Here is a 19812-nt window from a genome sequence, read left to right as displayed (position 1 = left end):
CCTTTTACACACAGAACATTTAAACAGGGACTGGACAAAGTTCTTGGAGAGTTGACTGTGGTGAACTGCATTGTTCCCCAGGAAATGACAAGATGTGACCCAATAAGAGGTAGTAAGAGCCTTGCTTCAGCCCAGAGATACTTCATTTGGAGATCTGGAGGAATGAGGTGGACAGTGATCAGACGCTGTTTCTTGGGGAGGCACAGGGATGTGGGTGTGAAGAGGAGCTTCCCCTTTTCTGTTCCTCTAGCCTTAGCTCAGCAGGGGACAATGTGAAAAGGGAGATTTTGAAACAAAAGAAAGACTGCAAACATCTAATTGAAATATACACAATTCAATCCACATCTCCCACGTAATGGACTTGAAACACAGCCAGAAAACATATCCAAAACCAAGGAGGTTTCCTACCAACTGAGTGAGACTTCACTGGCAGGTGGATATTTGAAGTTTCCTACGCAGCTTTGTTCAAACAGATTTATATCTAGGCACGTGGCATCAACAGTCCCAGGCACCAGGAATGTGTGTTTTAGCTGCATACACAGAAGCATCTCTTCTTGGGACAGTGAAGCGATAGCCCCTCTCTACACAGTTCTGATGAGACCCTACCTGGAATATTATGTTACATGTGGGCACCTCATTATTAGACATTAGCAAACTGGGGGGAGTTCAGAGAAGAGCAACAAAAATGATCAGGGGACTGGAAGGAAACAATTTTAAGGAGAAATTAAGAGAGCTAAAATCAATCTTAACTTAACCACAGCTAAGGTGGGGACTTCATAACAGCCTGCAAATATCTGAAGGGTATAAACAGCAAGAGGGGAGAGGAAACTATGAAAGGAAAAATATAAGATGAATCCCAGGAAAATCTTCCTGATAGTGAGATGTGCTGAGCTGTGGAATGGTCTCTCAGGAGAAGAGATGGAGGCTCTGTCACGGGGGGCTTTTAAAACTAGACTGAAGAAAACACTGAAAAAAATATAACATGCCACATTGAACAATCTTGCACTCGCCCTTGGAAGACGGACAGAATGATCTAAAAGATCTTTTCCCTCTCTCATGTATGACTCATATATGCCAATAATTTATCTGTATCTTCATCTTTATTAATCTACATAGGCTTAAATTCTCCAGTCTACTGTCATGCAGTCAAGCTCAAGAAAGCTACAGATTTCGGGTACCCAACCTGAGAATCCTACTAGGGGCCTTAATTTCAGAGATGCTGTGCTCTTTCAGCTCCCACTGATTTCCCATAGAGTTGTGAGTGCTCAGCACTTTTAAAAATCAAACCCAAAATGTCTCAAGCTGGACACCCAAATATCAATGACCAGCTCTGAACATTTCTGCAATAGCTCCTGTAGATACCATATGACAGAGCCTTTGCTCTGGGATTCACCAGTTTCATTTGGCTTGCTTACCTCTATTTGTCCTGACATCATGGGAACAGACTGGCGGTGTCTGTGAAAACCGTACAGAAGTATAGATTATTTCTTCACTCATTTCTGCCACAGAGGTTTCTGCCCTGCTTACATCCATGCCAAGCTGAGGAGTGTGTATGGTAAGGAGTTTGAATCAGGCTGTTGAGCGAAAGAGCTCAGAATAAGGCAAAACAGGAAACCTGAGGCTGCATTTAAAAAAAAAATGCAATCTGGCAGCCTCCACCTTCAGCCGTGTGAAAGAAGTGAATTCAAGGAAGGGGTAGCTTAAATGGAGGCAAGAGCCAATACGCTGATACAGAGGGAGCACAAGGAAACAGATTATTATGATCGGTGTAATAAGCAGCAGTCACAGTAGACCAACTGCCTCATCATTGCCAAGCACTTTGGAGGCAACATAACCAAGAGGAGATTTGAGAGGACAAGGTGGTGGTTTTGCGCACTTTTACGGAGAGCTCTTTCCATGCATAAGGGGCAGCACAGAAGAAAGTGCAAAGGTGTTCTTGGAAAACTGACAATTTCAGCAAATGGGCAATGAAAGCTGGAATCATTGGCAGAACAGAGGCAACAGTCACATCTCAAAAGTGTATATGAGATGACATAAGAGTGAAGCTAGGCCATGAAGGCCTTTTAAAGGGAAGACAAATAGTGTTTGATGCAGTGGAGATGGGGGAAGAGAGTGGAAGGATGCAGAGGAGGAAATGGTCAAAGTGACAAAGCAAGTAAATGATTTTTACAGCAGTGCTCTGAATGAACGTAAGTGGAACAAAAAGTGGTTTCTCACGACCAGAGAGGAGGAACTTGTAGTTGAGACATGAGATAAAGTGAAGTTTATCTATATGGTGAATCTTAAAGACATTATTCAGGAAGAACCAGCAAGAAGTAGATACAGCTGGGATGTGAGCATCTAGACCAGTGGTTCTCAATCTATTTATCATTATGGGCCACATATGCTGTGTGGGGAGCCAGGCAGCAGTGGCTGCCCAGATCCCAAGCCCTGCTGTGGAGTAGGCCAGGCGGCAGCCAGCTGCCCAGACCCTGAGCTCTGCCCTGCAGGGCCAGTGGCAGCCAACAGCCCGGTACACATCAGGGCAGCTGGGAGCCCGGATGCCGGAGCCCGCCGTGCGGCAGGGCAGCCCGGAACCCAGAGCCTGCCACGTGGCAGGGCAGCCTGCAGCCCATGGCCTTTAGCACATAGTTGAGCTGGGCTGCAGCTGTGTGCTAATTGGATCATATGCAGCCTGTGGGTTGAGAACCGCTGATCTAGACAGAGGACCGAGTCAAAGATGACACCCAGTTACAGGCCTTTGTGACAATGAGGATGGGTGGCGTCATCCATGGTGAGTGAAAAAGGGAGGATAGAGGCTTGAGGGGAAAGATTACGAACTTTCTTTTGGCCATGTTGAGCTTCAGCTGATGGCTGAACGTCCATGAGATGTCAGACAGGCCTAGATTTTAGCAAGGACAGAAGACAAGAGACAGTGGAGAGGCAGACCTGTGAGCCATTAGCGTAGATACAATAGTTGATATTTATTTATTTAAATTTACAAATAACTATAAAGATGCCTTTCCAAGTCCCTTGGTGCCTTAACACTCACTAATACACTTCAAACCTCAGCAACATTAAAATGATCACGTCAGCAGCTTAGCCAGCCACCTACAGAAGCTCCTTTCTTCCCCTTCACTATCTAAGAAGCGTACCCTCAGCCCTCTCCAAAAACCTTATCGAACAGGTGTCTTTTGCAGCGTGCCTGGAAAATAATCAGATTCTGACTATTTCAGACCAAGAGGGGGAGGAGATCCCAGAGTCTCTGAGTCCTCCCAGGGAGAGCACCCTGCCAGCCACCCCTCTCTTTCCTAACTAGGGGGATCCACTGGAGTGCCCCCGTGACTACAGTTGTGGCAGTAAGGCAGAGAGTGGGGCGATCCCTCAGGGAGGCTGGTCATATGTCACTGAGGGCTTTATCCAGGGGCAGTCAATTATTTTTGTGAAGGTCCAAAATTTCTTGGTTAAGGCATAATCAAGGTCCAGACTCCAGAGAAACATTTTCACACCACAATAATAGTACGTGAATAGAAGGATTTTTTGGTCCATCACAACGTGTCCGGAGGTCCAGATGTGGCCTATTGACGACCCCTGGGTCACACCCAAGACCTTGGTCTCCATGTAGAGACCCCTGGGCAGCCAGTGCAGATCCCCCAGCAGCGCTATGAGCTGTTCCCACCCGCCCCTTATGCGCCGGACTCAGACTCCCCCTGGCTTTCAGGTGCAGCCCTGAGGGGGCACAGGGGTGAGCGCCCCCCACCCCCCAGGCAGGGCCGCGAGCTCCTGGCCAGGCGCCGAGGTGAGGCGCGAGCCCACATCCCCTCGGAACCGCCGGGGTTGCAGCGCTTAGGTCCCGGCCGCGGCGGCCGGATGCTTCCCTCGCCCACCCCCGCCCGCGGGCCCCACCGCCCCGGCCAGCGACCCGCCAGGGGCAGCGCGAGGAGGGGGGGCGGGGTCAGGGCTGGGCGCGGGCCCAGGGGCGGCCACGCCGCGCGGAGCTCAGGCCCCGAGGAGCGTCACCGTCACCGCTCGCGCCCCGGCCACGAGCGGCAGTAACGGTCTGGGGCCGAGCCCGGAGCTACGAGCCCCGGGCAGGGGACACCCGCCGGGCAGCGAAACCAGGGGGCCGGAGCCTGCCATGGCCCGAGGGCTCCCGCCATCCCCTGGCGGTGACCCGACTGTGCCATCCGGGCCGGGCCCCGCACGGCCCCATCTCCCCGCGCTCCGGCTAAAGAGCCGCCCAGCGAGCCTCGGGCTCCCAGGACTACAACTCCCAGCAGGCACCGCGCCCGCCTTCTCGGGTGGTGAAATCAGATGACAGGTGAGTAGCGCGTGAGAGTCTCGTGAGCCGCCCTCGGGAGGCGGTCGGGGTGTGGCGATGTTCAGTAACCAACCCTGCGCCGCCATTGGAAGAGAGCATTCTGCGGGGTGAGTCCGGCTTCTGTGACTCTCATCGCTCATTGGGTCTTGTCATGTGCCAATTTTTGAATTCCAGTCTTCATTGGAAGAGATGAAGTCGTGGGCGGGGGCCTCCGTGGCTGTTCTCACTGCCCATTGGACGCATAAGGGTAGAGAGGGTCGTTCTTGCTCTGGAATCGTCACCATTGATTGGGTGAGGAGAGCTTTGGGGGCCAGACGCCTTCTATCCCCACCTCTCATTGGGCAAAAAGTACCCGTGGGCGAGGCACGTTGGGCTGTTCTCATGTTCCATTGGGGAAATGGATCAGGGGCGGGGCCTGAGGCCAGTCCTTGTTGCTTAGCCTTAGCGCCCGCCCCTTACCCACTTCCTGCTTCCGGATCACCGGGTGGGACTGAGGGAGATACTGGGCAGGCAGGGGGTGAGCGGGCAGGCAGGAGCGGCGGGGAGACCTTCTCCCACTGATAGTCACGCCTGGGAAGGGGCTCCCGTTCCAATTAATGAATACCTAATTAGTTATTAATTTATGCGTGGTGAATATTCATGAACTCTTGTTAATAATTCATTAGGTGGGTAAAGGCCGGCGGCACGCGAGATTCCCCAGGGTGGGCGCACGTGGCACGCACAGCATTGATGCGTGCAGCTCATTGAGCTGGGCTGGCACAACTTGGGTGCGTGGGGCTGGCCACGGGAGGTAGTGGCAAGGCACGTGGCCTCGTGGGTGGGTGGTGCAGACACCGGTGTCTGGGTGGGTAGGTAGCAACGGTGTGACGTGCAGCCTCGCAGATACTTCATGCCACACCTACCTCGCTGTCCCAGTGTCAGGTGAGTTTCTCCCTTTTCCCCAGTAATTTGTTTTCAGCATCTGTTAGCTATCAGTGTTATTGGGGGTGGTGAAAGCCTATGGGTGGGTGAATGTCAAGAGGATGGGCTGAGAAATTTATTGGGGTGCAGTAAGAGGCTGGCTGTTGGGGATGTGTGGTTGGGGGATCCCAAGTGCTCTCAGGATGCCCTTTATAGTTTAGGCCAATTGAACCCTACTTTGTTACAGCTGTGAACTGGGATGCAGTTTCAGCAGTGCCATTGTCCTTAGTGGCCAATTTGTGGTTGGGGAGGTGACTACAAGGGCCTTGGGGTCTGCTGCTGTGTGGGAGTATTACTAGGTACCCATTGCACAGAGTCCCATTCCGTGGCTGTCAGGCCATCTATCCACTCCTATATGAGGATATGGTGAATACTGAGGGAAGAAACACCCCCATGGTCTCCAGACTTGGGATGGAAGAAAGAGATGGAAGAAATTTGTAAAGGAGAAGGAACTAATGAGAGGAGAGGACAAGGTCACTGAAGACTCCTGAACCCAGATATTGGATGGATCCTAACACACTTTGCAGTCCTTATATAACAGAACTATCCAGTCACTGAAATGCAGCAATCTCTGGGTTGTACACAGTAGCTTAATAGCCACATGGCAACATTTTTGCGTTTTGTGTCAAGAAAGAAAGCAGAACTCCAAATTCAGTTGAATCTTCAGGGGGTATCTAAGGGAGAGGATATAATCCTCCAAGCTGGAATTTGGCAAGAACACGGTGGTTAGCTCCCCTTCTGTGGCAAAAAAAAAAAAAAAAAAGTCATGTGATCTTTAATGGCCATGAGTGGCTCTGGCCCTGGGCTTTACATCTCAGCAAAAGTGGAAAAAATTGTGCCGCCTATTATAAAGCAGAAGGGGACACAGACAGGAAGTGAACAGTCTGGTGGGGATAGAGGAACTGGGTTTTGACAGTGGAAACTGTCTCCTGTTCAAAACCAGTCCTTGGGCCAAACTCATCCCCAGGGTGAGCCTGCTGCAGGTTGTAGTTACACTAGGTGTGAACCTGGCCTTTTCTGCATATATTGTTGCTACTGTGTCCTGCCTGAACTCTAGCTAAGGTCACTGGATTCTCTCTTCTGAATTTCCCCTCAACTGTTTTAGTCCTCACTTCCTGTCCTGAACTCTTGTATAGCATTGCTTGGTTCTGTTACATCGCTACTGTATTCCATCCGATATGGCTGCATTTCAGCTGTAGGAGGGTGTCCCATATACATGCAGTCTTCCGAGCATGTTGAGGTCTTTTCTGCATGAAGGATGCTAAAGTACCGGAAGGCGCCAGTATTTTTATATCACTTTCAGTTTGACAACCACATGAATTAAATATGTACAAAGCAGCCAGCCAGAAAGGTCTTTGCTACTGTTGAGAGAGACGTGTGTTCTGAGCACGGGAGCCAAGAAGCCACGAGTTCTTATGCTGGTTCTGACTTGTTGTGTGCCTTTTTTAGGGGGCAAGTCACAAGCTATTTGTGCCTCAGTTTCCTCTTCTATACAATAACCTCTTCAGATTTACTTGTCCGCCATACACGCTGATCTAAGAGGTCTCACGATAGTTACAAGCTTTAGGGTATATCTACACTAAAGCTGGAGGTGTAATTTCTAACTGATCGAGCTAGCATGCTAAAAGCAGAAGTGTAATTGTGGCAGTGTGAGCGGCAGGAAGGGGTAGCCACACCAAGTATGCTTCCCACCCAAGACCCTGGATACATCCTTGGGCAGCTAGACACTCCCTCCTGCTCTCAGAACCACTGCAGTGTAGACAGTCCCTTAGTGGCAGACCTTGTAACTCTATGAATTCTTCAGTATGGCTTTCACTATTCCCCTCATGTAACTTCACTATTCAGCAGTCTGGACCTTCCTTCTGTTAATTTCTTTTTGCTTTTGTAGCCCTAGCCTGATTTTTATAAAATTTTGGGTCAGTGTATTAATTGGTTTCTGTCAATGTTAGGATCTTTGTTGGGAGTTGTGGTTGGGAAGAGAAATCGACTGTGTGGCTGCTATTGAATGGCAAGTCATTGTCTGTTTCTCTGAGCAATTAGCTCAATGTTTAAAGGATGTTTTTTGATTAAGACACAGGACTGTGTTGTTCAATATCTTCATTAATGATCTGGAGGATGGCGTGGACTGCCCTCTCGGCAAGTTTGCAGATGACACTAAACTGGGAGGAGTGGTAGATATGCTGGAGGGTAGGGATAGGATACAGAGGGACCTAGACAAATTAGAAGATTGGGCCAAAAGAAATCTGATGAGGTTCAACAAGGACAAGTGCAGAGTCCTGCACTTAGGACGGAAGAATCCCATGCACTGCTACAGACTAGGGGACCGAGTGGCTAGGCAGCAGTTCTGCAGAAAAGGACCTAGGGGTTACAGTGGATGAGAAGCTGGATATGAGTCAACAGTGTGCCCTTGTTGCCAAGATGGCTTAACAGCATTTTGGGCTGTATAAGTAGGTGTGTTGCCAGCAGATTGAGGGACGTGATCATTTCCCTCTATTTGGCATTGGTGAGGCCTCATCTGGAGTACTGTGTCAGGTTTTGGGCCCCACACTACAAGACTGATGTGGAAAAATTGGAAGGAGTCCAGCAGAGGGCAACAAAATGATTGGGGGCTGGAGCACATGACTTATGAGGAGAGGCTGAGGGAACTGGGATTATTTAGTCTGCAGAAGAGGAAAAATGAGGGGGGATTTGATAGCTGCTTTCAACTACCTGAAAAGGGGTCCAAAGAGGATGGATCCTAGACTGTTCTCATTGGTAGCAGATGACAGAACAACGAGTTATGGTCTTAAGCTGCAGTGGGGGAGGTTTAGGTTGGATATTAGGAAAAACTTTTTCACTAGGAGGGTGGTGAAGCACTGGAATGGATTACCTAGGGAGGTGGTGGAATCTCTTTCCTTAGAGGTTTTTAAAGTCAGGCTTGACAAAGCCCTGGCTGGGATGATTTAGTTAGGGAGAGGTCCTGCTTTGAGCAGGGGGTTGGACTAGCTGACCTCCTGAGGTCCCTTCTAACCCTGATATTCTATGACTGGAAACCTGGGCTTCTGGGTTGTATTTCCAGCTCAGCCATTGACTTATGTGACCTTACACTCGTCACCTCCGTGCCTCGGTTTCCCCATATGTAAATCAGGGGTGCCAGTCCTGACCTTGTGAAACTCAGTGCCTATAAAATACTTTCAGATCCTCAGTGGAAAGGAGCTAGGGAAGGGCAACATAAATTAATACAATTATTAGGATTAAGGAGCTTGAAATAGACAAAGCCTGACTAATCCTGGCCATTGTCCCCCACAAGCTCTTTACACAAGACCTGCAAAGACAATTGATTAGAATGATTCCATGTCTGTCTCTGATGACAGATGCCCCTTTGGGGTGCAATAAATAGTGGCTTATGCCTGAAACTGACCCTGGTTTCCATAGCTGGCCAGCCTAAAGCATGTTGGGTTCTGTTCTGGCCAAGCGAGTGCCAGTTAATGCACTCAGCAGCAAGATCTTAATACCCCAATGTAAAGTCAAGGAAGATTTGTAGATTGGGCCAGTGGTTTTGTGAGTCCCAAGCTGGCCCTGGCTGTACCCAAGGCTGGGCTTTGGAGTCTCCTGAGGATCTCTGAGATGTTCCTGGGCCTCAGCTCCTCCCCTTTGCAGCCATGAATGAAGAAGTGGCCAGTCACTGTCTTTTTGACCTTGAGGTTTGTGTGTTGGGGTGGGCATGAGGTGTTTAAGTGTTAATCCTTCTTGTGCCTGTCTCCATCTCTCTCTGCAATGGCACGTATGCAGAATGTTCCCGTCTCTCTGTGGTACCTGTACTGCGCTGCTAGTCCTTGTGGCCCTGGCCATGGTCGTGATGGCAGATCAGGAAGTGAAGCACTGCGATCTAGTAGGAGACCAGGGCAAAGAGTCGAAAAGAGAACAAGCCTTACTGAAGAAGCTGGAACCCCTGAGCTCCGTGAGGTACAGTGCATGCAACCCTTTGGCCCACTGCAGGGACTGGGATATGGATCCTGTCCAGTCAGTCGAAGATTGGGAGAGAGTGAATGGCTCATAGGGCATTGAAGAATGGGACACTGGTTCTAACTAACCTGGGTGAGACAAATTTGATGGATCTTGTTCTGTTTCCTGGTGGGCAGGAGCCCACATCACAGAATCACCAGCACAATCAGCACTAATGGGCTCCTTTCATGGCAGTCTCAGCTGTCACTCTGAGGACTGAATGGGCCACAGTGACAGGATTCCCTTTTCCCTATAGAGGTTGATGCCTCCTGGCACAAGAGTGAGATGGTAAGGGAGGAGCTTGCATTGCTGCTGTCCATGCTCTACCTCCTCTGGGGTTAACAGAGGAGCTCAGTTTCCAGAGACCCCACCAGTGGAGAGGTAGGGAGCAAGTGAGCTTACCTGAAAGGCAAGGCCTAGTTTAAGCCGTAATTGGGCCTTAGAAATGGATACAGTGTGGTGGGGTATTTCTGAATGTTAAAGATCTAATAACCTGTGTGGGATTCAATAAAGCAGCTGTCTGTTATCTGTCCCCTCTGCACAGCTTTGACAGCAACGTGACCTCGAGCCCAGAGGAGAAGTACACCTACAAGTTCAGGGTGTGCAGAGAGGTCGACAGCTCTTTGTCCCAATCAGGCCTGGTACAGATCAATTTAAAGGACCAAAAGCAAACAGTGGTGGGAAGAATCAATGAGACACAGGTCTTCAGTGGAAGTAAGACTCCCCTGAACCCTCCTCTCCAGCTCTGCCAGTCCACCTCGCTCCTGACCTGCAGCCCTCTTTGTTTTTTCTCTTGGCAGGTGACTGGATCATGCTGATTTATAAGGGGGGGGATTCGTATGGCAGCCACTGCCATGGTGAGAAGAGGAAGGCCATGATAATGATCTCTTGCAATCGGAAGACTCTATCAGTGAGTGGCCTGGGGGGACTGTGGGGCCAGGTGTAAAGGTTGAAGAGGAGTGCGTGGCTGTGAGGCAGGAGCGAATCCGAGAAAGATTGGGGAAGAGTGTCACTGTGGGTGCGGAGGCTGTGAAGCAGCCAGAGGGGTTTTACTTGTTCTGTCTAGTGGGTATTGGGTCTCTGCACCAGTAATGGTTGTGCTGCCTTTTGACTGGCTTAGCAGGCAGCTAATAGGAGATGGTATGTTGTTTATTTTAGAAGTGTCTGAAATGGGACAGTTTGGGGGGGAGAGTTCTGGAGATGGCAGGCCAGAGTCAGCTGGGAGTCTCCGCATGTGAGAATTCCGGAGTGGGGGGATTACTGGAACCTTTGGCAAAGCTGGGAGCTTCTGTGCAAGTAGGGGGACTTATCTGTGTCTAGCCTGCTGTATGTTTCCTCTTCTCCACCCCCACCCAACCAGAGCGGCTTTACCTTGCTATCAGAAGAGAGGGAAAAGGAGCAGGAATGTTTGTACCTCTTTGAGATGGACAGCAGTTTGGCCTGCCCACCCGAGGACTCCCACCTCAGCATCGGGTCCATCTTGCTCATCACGTGAGTTACTGTAGGAGCCTGTCTGTTCTAGGGCTCCAGGTCCAGGCCTCTGTACCTGTTAGGAACATAGCACATGATATACCAGAACAGATCAGTGGCCTGTCTTGCATGTCCATGGCCAATGCTTGCTGTAACTCTGCCCTTGTGTAAGGTTTTTCATGCAATGAACTACAAGAGCTTGACAAGGATTAAACCTCAGAATACCCCATGAGAGAGAGGGAAACGTTATCCTTTCCCCTGTTTTACAAATAGAAAAGTTGAGGCACAGAGAGAAGAGACTTGCTCAAGATTGCACAGCAAGTCAGTAGCAGAGCTGGGAATAGAATCTAGGAGTCCTAACTCCCAGTCCCCTGTGCTAACCATGAGACAGCACTTCATCTAGGCAATGCTTGGGATGGGTTTATGCATGCTGATCGACATCTGTGGTACCTTCTCTGCAGGTGTAGCTGCTATTTATGGCCCCATTTTCACTGAGCTGTTGGCTCCAATCCCAATCTCCAGCTGGGGAGAGGTTGCCTTCAGCTTCCTCTCACACTCCGGTTTCAACATTCTCCTCCAGGTTCGCTTCGCTGGTTGCAGTCTATATCATTGGGGGATTCCTCTACCAGCGCCTGGTGGTGGGAGCAAAGGGCATGGAGCAGTTTCCACATTTTACCTTCTGGCAGGATCTCGGCAACTTGATGGCAGTAAGTGAAAATCAGTGCAGATCCCCAATCCATCCCAACTGTAAGGCCAAAAAAAAAAAAAGGGGCAGCTGCCCCACACTCAGGGCCTATGATTTTTGTCAGATTGCACAAGCTTTATGCTCAGGATGACTGTTCTTGGATGCGAGACCTCCCAAAGAGAACTCTGGTGCAGCAGGAAGCAGATGACTCATTTGAGGGGGGGCATTCCCCCCTTTGAGTCACTGCTGGCCTTAATGTTCCACCATGGTGCTAATGCTGGGGAAGGTACCATCCTGCAATTGCTGTATAAACCAGAGGCCCTGCCCAAGCATAGCCACCCTTTTCACATGGGGAGAGAGTAACCTTAGTGTCCGGCCAAATTCCAACAGGGAAAAGTTCTTTGCCTCCCTAAAATTCGCTCCCAGCAGTTACAGTCAGAGATGTTATTCTTCACTTACTGACCTACTATAATGTTGCCTGGTGCTATAAATCAGCTACCATGTTCCACCCAAGAAGTGGTTGGATTCAGGATTACTGGCATTGTGTATTTACTCTTTGTAAAGAGTTCTGGGTTCTCTCAAATACTTCAGTGATAGGTGCAATAGGAGAACAGAACAGGAGAAACATGAGAGGGACTGCTATTGTTTAGCATAATCTGTTGCATGTGGTCTGATCCCAGTACAATAACTTGTTTCTGCAGGACGGTTGTGATTTCATCTGCCGGTCTAAGCCCCAGAATGCCCCAGCTGCATACCGTGGTGTGGGTGATGACCAACTGGGGGAGGAGTCAGAAGAACGGGATGACCATTTGCTACCAATGTGATCAGGCATTAGACATCAGTTCCTTTTCTCCTTCCATCTCCCCCCTCCGCCACTCACTTAACCAGGTGTTACCTAACCACTTCTCTTTTCACGCTCTACTCTTCTGGTTTTCTTTAAATGATTTGCTTCTTCCACAGCTGGTGTGTCATCCCCCTGCTATCCCAGAATCCTCAATTTCAGAGCAGCACTGGCCCCAGGAGCATGTCCTCTGAATGTAATGCTGTGATTGGCTTATGCAGAGTGCTGTGCAGCTGGGAAGAATGGTATTTACCCAGGGTTCTGTGTGGCTATGAGATGGCAAAAATGCTTATCCAATATTCAGTGCCTGGCAGGCCTGGGAGTCCCCTCAGTGAGATCTAGAGAGAAACCCGGGGTGGGCATGAGGTGGGGGGAATCCTGATGTAGAAACCGCTAGAATTAGGGGGAGCATTTGTGTCTTCTCTGTAAGATTTATTCAATCTGTGAAACACTGGATTTGCTTTTAATTATTTAAATGCACTTTCTGCTTTTTTTTGCTTCTGTGCTGTGACATAAGCAAAGCATTCACTGCTCGCCTTCTCCCTTTCCCCAGTGTAATCATAGCAGGGATCTCTCCCCTCTAGCCAGATCCTTAGTGGGGCTGGAGCAGGCAATAGCCACTTGGCAATCTTTCCTTTTCCTGATGGTAGCCTGAACTGAACAGTGCAGGCCAGTTTCTTTTAGCTACCGCAAAAGGCCATCGCCAAATAACCTCGGTTTCACTAAACAGGGAAGGGGTGGTGGTGGTGCTGCTGAAGAACTAATAGGGGACAGGAAGATTTCATGACTTTTTCCTATTGAAAAGGGTCAAGGGAAATAGTGTCTCTTTTTAAACCTCCTTGGTTGCTGGGAAGCCAAATATAATGACATGCTGCTGAGCAAGAATCTGAAAGTGAAACTGACTTCCAGGGCGAAGGCAAGAGCCTAAAGACAGCAGCGTCACTTGATTTCTATTACAAGATTTCCTTAAGTAGAAATGTTACTACTAGCGCAGTTGGGAAATGTTTAAGATTATGATCCTGACTATGTCCTTCTAGGAAATGATGGTGTGAGTTAGTACAGTAATTGCTTTGCTGTGAAATAGTCTAGATTGTACTTTAACAAGGGGCACACATGTTTAAGCGAGCGCTGCTATACCAAATGCTGACACCAGGGTAACTGTCTCCAGTTGTTACATTAAAAAGCAATGTATTGAGGAAGCAAGGCCAGGCCCTGTGCTGTTCCAATGAGCAGGTGGACTGGGTTGGATGTGGCACTGCCCCCTATTGGGTGAGCTGTCAGATTCACTCTTTCAGAGCCATAGGGATGGAACAGGTTAGCTCTGTCTGTGGGTTGTTTCCATCCCTGCTCAGTTGTGCCACTAGGATGGTGCTTCTGTGCCCCCTGCTGGCTGGGGAAGTCAGAGCTGCAGTTTTCTGGGGCATTGGAGCTGCTCCCATTAGAAGACCAGCAGCTCCAGGTGACCATTATAGGACTCATAAAGTCATTGGAATATTCAGGCACCTTGATTTTTGTTTTTGTGGGGTGTGGGTGGGGTAACCTTTGTCAGTGAATAATAAGCCAGTCTCCTTCCCCAGGGGAGTTGCTGGCAGAGAGCTATCTAGTAGAGGACATAGTTGAACCACTTGAGGGAAGGGGATATATTTTTGTAGGGTGAAAAAACAGACTGCAAAGAGCAGGATGAGGCTTGTGCTCCCTATTCTCTGGAAGGGAGGCCTGCCCAGTAGGAAGTGGGCAAGGGAGGTGGGGTTTGAGGGGCAGAAAGCAGGTTTTTGTTTTTGTTTTTTTTTTTGGCTGGGCTTGGAGTAGGAAAATGTAGCTCTTACTTTCTTTGGCTTTTATTACTTTCACTAAATCTTTTCATAAGATGAGGAAATAGGAAGTCACTGAACTTGTTCTGTTACTGTTTTTCATGGTGTTGTTTAAATAAAATGCACATTTTTTGTACAAAAACACAACTTTAAAAATAAAATGACCCAAAAATACCCCTAAGCTCTTTATTGGTGCTTTTGAAATGATGGGAGCAGCGTGTGAGCGAACAGAGGGATGACATTCAGTGCCAGGCCTCTAACACCCCTTCAGCTAGTGAGGGCAAAACCAACCCCCCTCCTGTAATGTTGTAAATGTAAGGTTAGAGAGTTTGTATTATGGACCTTAAACGTGATATAAATGATCTGGCTTGAAACTTTCCAGCATTGGCATAACTTTTCAGCTACTTCTTCATTGAGCTGGGAGGGGACTATAACTTGACTGTTCCGGGGGGGGCTTGGAAATTACCTGCTTTCCTGGCTGCTTGAGATCCTAGACTCTCATTGCCTGTAGTGGGTGCTACAAAAACCTGGCTAGCATAGGGGCCTTCTATTAATCCAAGAGCAGCTTTCTGCCAAGAGAGTGACTTTCTCGCTCAGGTCCCTTCTGTTTCAGCTAAGCCCAAGCTGCTATCTGTATAGATTGCTCGGAACAGGCACCATCCCCTTAACCGGAACCCATGGCTGCCAGAGTCCTGTGCTCTTCCTCCTAGTTAAGTCTAAACAGACCCCTCACAGCTTGAATTGGAGGAATGTTTATGCCATGCAGTGTATTGGCACCTCTCATCTCTGCCATGTGCTCCAGAATCTAAGCTGTCCAAAAACCCCCCCCATAAACTTTAGTAGTTATGGGTTGGAAGAAAGCCTTAAATGTGAATGGCAGGTAACCAGTGCCACATTGCATGCTTCAATTTGCAGAGAGCATGCAACAGTAGCTTAGAAGTGGGAACTGGCCAGTTCTTACCGGTGAGGTGTTCCTGATGATACTGGATATGTCTACTATTTTTTGCTCGAAAAGAGGGAGGATCCTATTATTGTTGCTCCCTGATGACAGTTCATTTTGATGCTTGCTAGAGGGGAAAGGAGAAAAAAATTGGTATGTCCTACTCAAACAGTAGAACGCAGCAGAGCATGTGAGTGCATTTGAACCCTACTGAAGGCTTTCACTTTGACCCCTGGGGAAGGTGCCTCCTCTGAAGATCTTCAAGCAGAGGAGGCTAGAAACAAATGTCACTTCCCCTCACTGTCAAACAAGATAAGATGGGCCTGTCTGTCACCATTAGTTGCTGGTGAATTTTATCGCAAATCTAGAACTTGCTAAATACTGTCTCATTTTGCCTTTAGCGCCAGTCAGCCAATGGCACAGAAGCCAGCAAACAAAACTGTAAGCAGGAGAGTCTGTGTGGAAGTTTGGGGGAGGGAGGGTGTGGTGTTCAGGTTTTGGGGTCCCCCCCTTTTTCCTTGACAGGACTTTAGGTGGGAAGGCTACGACAGCTACAGAAGCAGCAGTAGTAGTAACTCAAGCAATAGAAGAGACAAGGAAGATGACCGGATATGGAAGCTACGGGCTGTACATAATCCTGGAGCAAGTACCTGAAAAGAGCTTCGTTTGTATAAAGTGCCACTTAATAGAGCTGATGGAAGAGAAGATCTGAGGTTTGGAGATGCAGGTGGGAAATATGGATGAGTTTCGAAGAGGATTTGAGCAGATGATGGAGCAAAGGCAAGATGACGCTGAAGGGAAAAGTTTAGACTTGCAAATGCAAGCTGGACTGAAGAACTCTAAGGCAAGACTGCTGGGTGAGGAAAGTGGCCAGTGGAAGCATGTGACTATGGGAATCAGGCAAAAGAAAAGACCGACTTGTGAAGAAGAAATAGAGCTCAGGAAGAGGTTTGCTGAGCAGGAAAATGAAGAAGGGGCACAGCAGGCTGTAACTGAAGAAGGGAGGACAAGGAAGAAGAAAAGTGGCTAGTCTTATTAGAAGGAGGGGAAGAACCAATGGAGATACCCAGAGTTCAGAGCCTCAGGAGGATGCAGGATGACTAGCCGATGATTGCAAGGGAGAATAAAAGATGAGGACTTGCAGCCAGAAAGAACAGGACAAAGGCCAGAGAATTGCACTAACACCAGGAAAAGGCAGGTCTACATGACTGACTCCCTACTAAGAAGAACAGACAGGCCTATCACCAGAGCTGATCCAGAGAACAGAAGGGTGTGCTGTCTGCCAGGAGCTAAGATACAGGATGTGCACCTGAGTCTGAGGAGGATCCTAATGGGAGCAGAAAAGAATCCACTGATTGTCCTTCATGTGGGAACAAATGATACGTTTCAGCGTGAATCTAGCTGTATCAAGGGAGTCTATGCCAGGCTGGGGAAGATGCTTGTGGAAACGGAGGCTCAGGTGATCTTCAGTGGGATTCTGACCCTCTCTAGTGGCGGAGAATGAAAGCAAGATAAGATTATGATGATTAGATGGCTCACGCAGTGGTGCTATAAGGAGGGCTTTGGGATGTTTGACCACGGGAAGGCATTCTTGGACAGAGGACTGTTCTCATGAGATGGACTCCACCTGAGTAGGGAGGGAAATAGACTTCTGACACAGAGGTTGGCACAACTGATGAAAAGAAACTAGGAACTCAAGAGACCATGGGGAGATGCTCATGGAATCTCCATGCCTGATTTTAACATTGAGAGGGAGGAAAATCAAGTAAAGGATACACTGCAGTGGTTAAAGGAACAGCAGTGAGTAGGAGAATGGACATTAAGAAGAAGGACAGTGCAGATATCAGTCAGATAAGCAATACTGGCAGTATGACTGTATCCAGTCAGGCGAGGAATGTGGGTGAAGCCAAGCAGCAACAAGTAAGATGTTTGTATAACAATGCAAGGAGCCTGGGTAACAAAATGGAGGAACTAGAACTACTGGTGCAGAAGCGAAACCAGATACTATAAGGAAAAAAGAAACATGGTGAAATAATAGTTGTGGCTGGAGTACAGGGATTTGAAGGGTATGTGCTGTTCAGGAAAGACAGAAATAAAGGCTAAGGTAATGGAGTAACATTGTATATTAATGATGAGGTAGACTGCAAAGAAATTTGAAATTATGGATTGGATAAAAGTCTGTTTGGGCCAAAATCAAACTCTGGGGAAGAAAGCTACTAGGGGTTCCCCTGGGATAGTGCTTGGGATATGCTACAGCTCACCAGGATCCAATTTGGATATGGATAGAGACCTCTTTAATGTTTTTAATGAAATAAATACTATTGGGAATTGTGTTGTTATGGGAGACTTTAACTTCCCAGATATAGATTGGAAGACAAGTGCCACTAATAATAGGGCCCAGATTTTCCTGGATGTGATAGCTGACATTTCTTTACTCAATAGTCGCTGAACCAACAAGAGGAGATGCGCCATTTTAGATTTGGTGGTGTTAAGTAGTGAGGACCTTATCGAAGAATTGGTTGTAGAAGACAACCTTGTTTGAATGATCATGAGCTAATTCAGTTTAAACTAAATGGAAGGATAAACAAAAATAGGTCTGCAACTAGGGTCCTTGACATCAAAAGGGCTACCTTTAAAAAAATTAAGGGAATTAGTTAGGGAAGTGGACTGGATATCTCAAGAATCTGAATAGTGGAGGAGGCTTGGAATTACTTTAAGTCAAAGCTGCAAAAACTGTCTGAAGCCTGCATCCCAAAGGGAAAAACTTCATATGGAAAGGTTGCAGACCAAGGTGGATGAATAAGGATATCAAACAGGTGATTAAGAAAGCAGAAGGCCTACAAGGATTGAACGATGGGATGGATCAGCAAGGAAAGCTACCTCTTGAAGGTCAGAAAGTGTAGAGATAAAACGAGAACTGCCAAAAGCTAAGTAGAGTTGGACCTTGCAAAAGGAATTAAAACCAGTAGTAGAACGTTCTATAGCCATATAAAGAAAACAAGGAAAGAAGTGGAACCACTAAGCACTGAGGATGGGGTAGAGACTAAAGATAGTCTATGCATGGCCCAAACACCTAAACAAATACTTTGCTTCAGTTTTTAATGAAGCTAGTGAAGAGCTATGGGGTAGTAGCACAGTGACAAACAGGAATGAGGATATGGGGGTAGAAATTACCACATCTGAGGTGGAAGTCAAACTCAAACAGTTTAATAGGACTAAATCAGGGGGCCTAGATAATTTTTCATCCAAGAATATTAAAGGAACTGGCACATGAATTTGCAAGCCCAAGAGCAAGGATTTTTAATCTGTAAATTTAGGGGTCATACCCTATAACTGGAGAATTGTTAATATAGTTCCTATTTTTAAGAAAGGTGGGGAAGTGATTGGGGAAACTACAGGCCTGTTAGTTTGACCTCAATTGTATGCAAGGTCTTGGAACAAATTCTGAGAGAGAAAGTAGCTAAGGATTTAGAGGTTAAAAGTAATTGGGATAAAATACAACATGATTTTACAACAGGTAGATCGTTCAAGAGCAACCTGATCTTTAAGATAACTGATTTTTTTAGACAAAGGAAATGCAGTAGATCTAATCTACCTGGATTTCAATAAGGCATCTGATACAGTTTCACATGGGGAAATTACTAAATTGGAAAAGGTGGATAAGGAACTCCTTTAAGGGGTCATACTGAAAGGTGAACTGTCAGGCTGGAGGGAAGTTATTAAGGGAGTTCCTGAGGGATCAGCCTTGGGACCACTCTTCTTTTTATTACTGACCTTGGCACTAAAAAATGGGGATGCGATTAAAATTTGCAGATGACACGAAGTTGGGCAGTATTGCCACTATGGAGGAGGACCAGAAAATCATACCAAAAGATCTGGATGAGCTTGTAAACTGGAGTAATAGAAATGGAATTAAATTTAATAGCACAGTGTCATGCATATAGGGGCTAACAAGAATTTTTGCTATAAGTTGGGGATGTATCAGTTGGAAGTGACAGAAGAGGAGAAAGACCTGGGTGTATTGGTTGATCACAGGATGACTATGAGCTGTCAATGTGATGTGGCTGTGAAAAAGGCTAATGTAGTCCTAGGATACACTAGGCAAGGTATTTCCAGTAGAGACATGGAAGTGTTTCTACCATTATACAAGGCACTGGTGAGACTATCTGGAATACAGTGTGCAATTCTGGTCTCCCATGTTTAAGAATGATTAATTCAAACTGGAACAGGTGCAGAGAAGGGCAACAAGGATGATCTGAGGAATGGAAAACCTACCTTTGGCTGTTTGTTTAGCCTAACCAAAAGAAGGTTGAGGGGAGATATGATTGCCCCTCTGATGCATTTATAGAGAGAAAATGCCAGGGAGGGAAAGAAATTAAGTTCAGTGCCACTGTGGACACAAAAACAAATGGATATAAACTGGCCATCAATAAGTTTAGGCTTGAAATTAGGTGAAAGTCTAACAATCAGAGAAGTTCAGCCTTCCAAAGGGAACAAGAGGGCAAAAAACTTAACTAGGTTCAAGACTGAGCCTGCTAAGTATATGGAGGGGATAGTATGATGAGACTGCCTACAATGGCATGTAGTCAATCTGTGACTGCTAGCACAGATATCTCCAACTGCCAGTGATGGAACACTAGCTGGGGAAGGCTCTGAGTTACTATGGAGAATTCTCTCTCAGCTGTCTGGCTGGTGGGTCTTGCCCACCTGCTCAGGGTCTAACCACTCACCATAGTTGTGGAATTTTCACCTGGGTCAGATTGGCACATTCCTCTGCAGCATGGGGCACTAGTCACTTGCAAGTTTAAATGAGGGTAAATG

At 47.6% G+C, this 19812-nt stretch overlaps 2 protein-coding genes across 4 annotated transcripts in view; one reads left to right on the top strand and one right to left on the bottom strand.

The window, feature by feature from the left end:
* LOC117884964 (alpha-2-macroglobulin-like) overlaps positions 1-19812 on the bottom strand; it is a gene marked incomplete at its 3' end in the record, with an annotated part of 185606 nt that overhangs the window by 60311 nt on the left and 105483 nt on the right.
* On the top strand, positions 3953-14225 carry M6PR (mannose-6-phosphate receptor, cation dependent). Of its 3 annotated transcripts, none has more exons than XM_034786082.1 (7): positions 3953-4300; positions 9032-9205; positions 9789-9958; positions 10045-10154; positions 10605-10735; positions 11295-11421; positions 12101-12223. In XM_034786082.1, the coding sequence occupies exons 2-7, from the start codon at positions 9033-9035 to the stop codon at positions 12221-12223; spliced, it is 834 nt and encodes a 277-aa protein (XP_034641973.1). In that variant the 5' UTR covers positions 3953-4300; position 9032. The 3 variants fall into 3 exon arrangements, with proteins under 3 accessions (XP_034641973.1, XP_034641981.1, XP_034641965.1); XM_034786090.1 differs by lacking the exon at positions 3953-4300 and adding an exon at positions 4776-4965; XM_034786074.1 differs by lacking the exon at positions 3953-4300 and adding an exon at positions 5190-5221 and having other exon boundaries at positions 12101-14225.

Source organism: Trachemys scripta, chromosome 1 (assembly GCF_013100865.1).
Source record: "Trachemys scripta elegans isolate TJP31775 chromosome 1, CAS_Tse_1.0, whole genome shotgun sequence".
NCBI lineage: Eukaryota > Metazoa > Chordata > Testudines > Emydidae > Trachemys > Trachemys scripta.
Note: the sequence above shows the minus strand (reverse complement) of the source record. Positions and strands in the feature narration are given on the sequence as shown.

Coding starts and splice junctions, on each gene's coding strand:
- M6PR (XM_034786074.1), top strand. CDS start 5,190: ATGCCACACCTACCTCGCTGTCCCAGTGTCAG. Junction 9,959..10,044: donor GACACAGGTCTTCAGTGGAA/GTAAGACTCCCC, acceptor TTCTCTTGGCAG/GTGACTGGATCATGCTGATT. Junction 10,736..11,294: donor GGGTCCATCTTGCTCATCAC/GTGAGTTACTGT, acceptor ATTCTCCTCCAG/GTTCGCTTCGCTGGTTGCAG.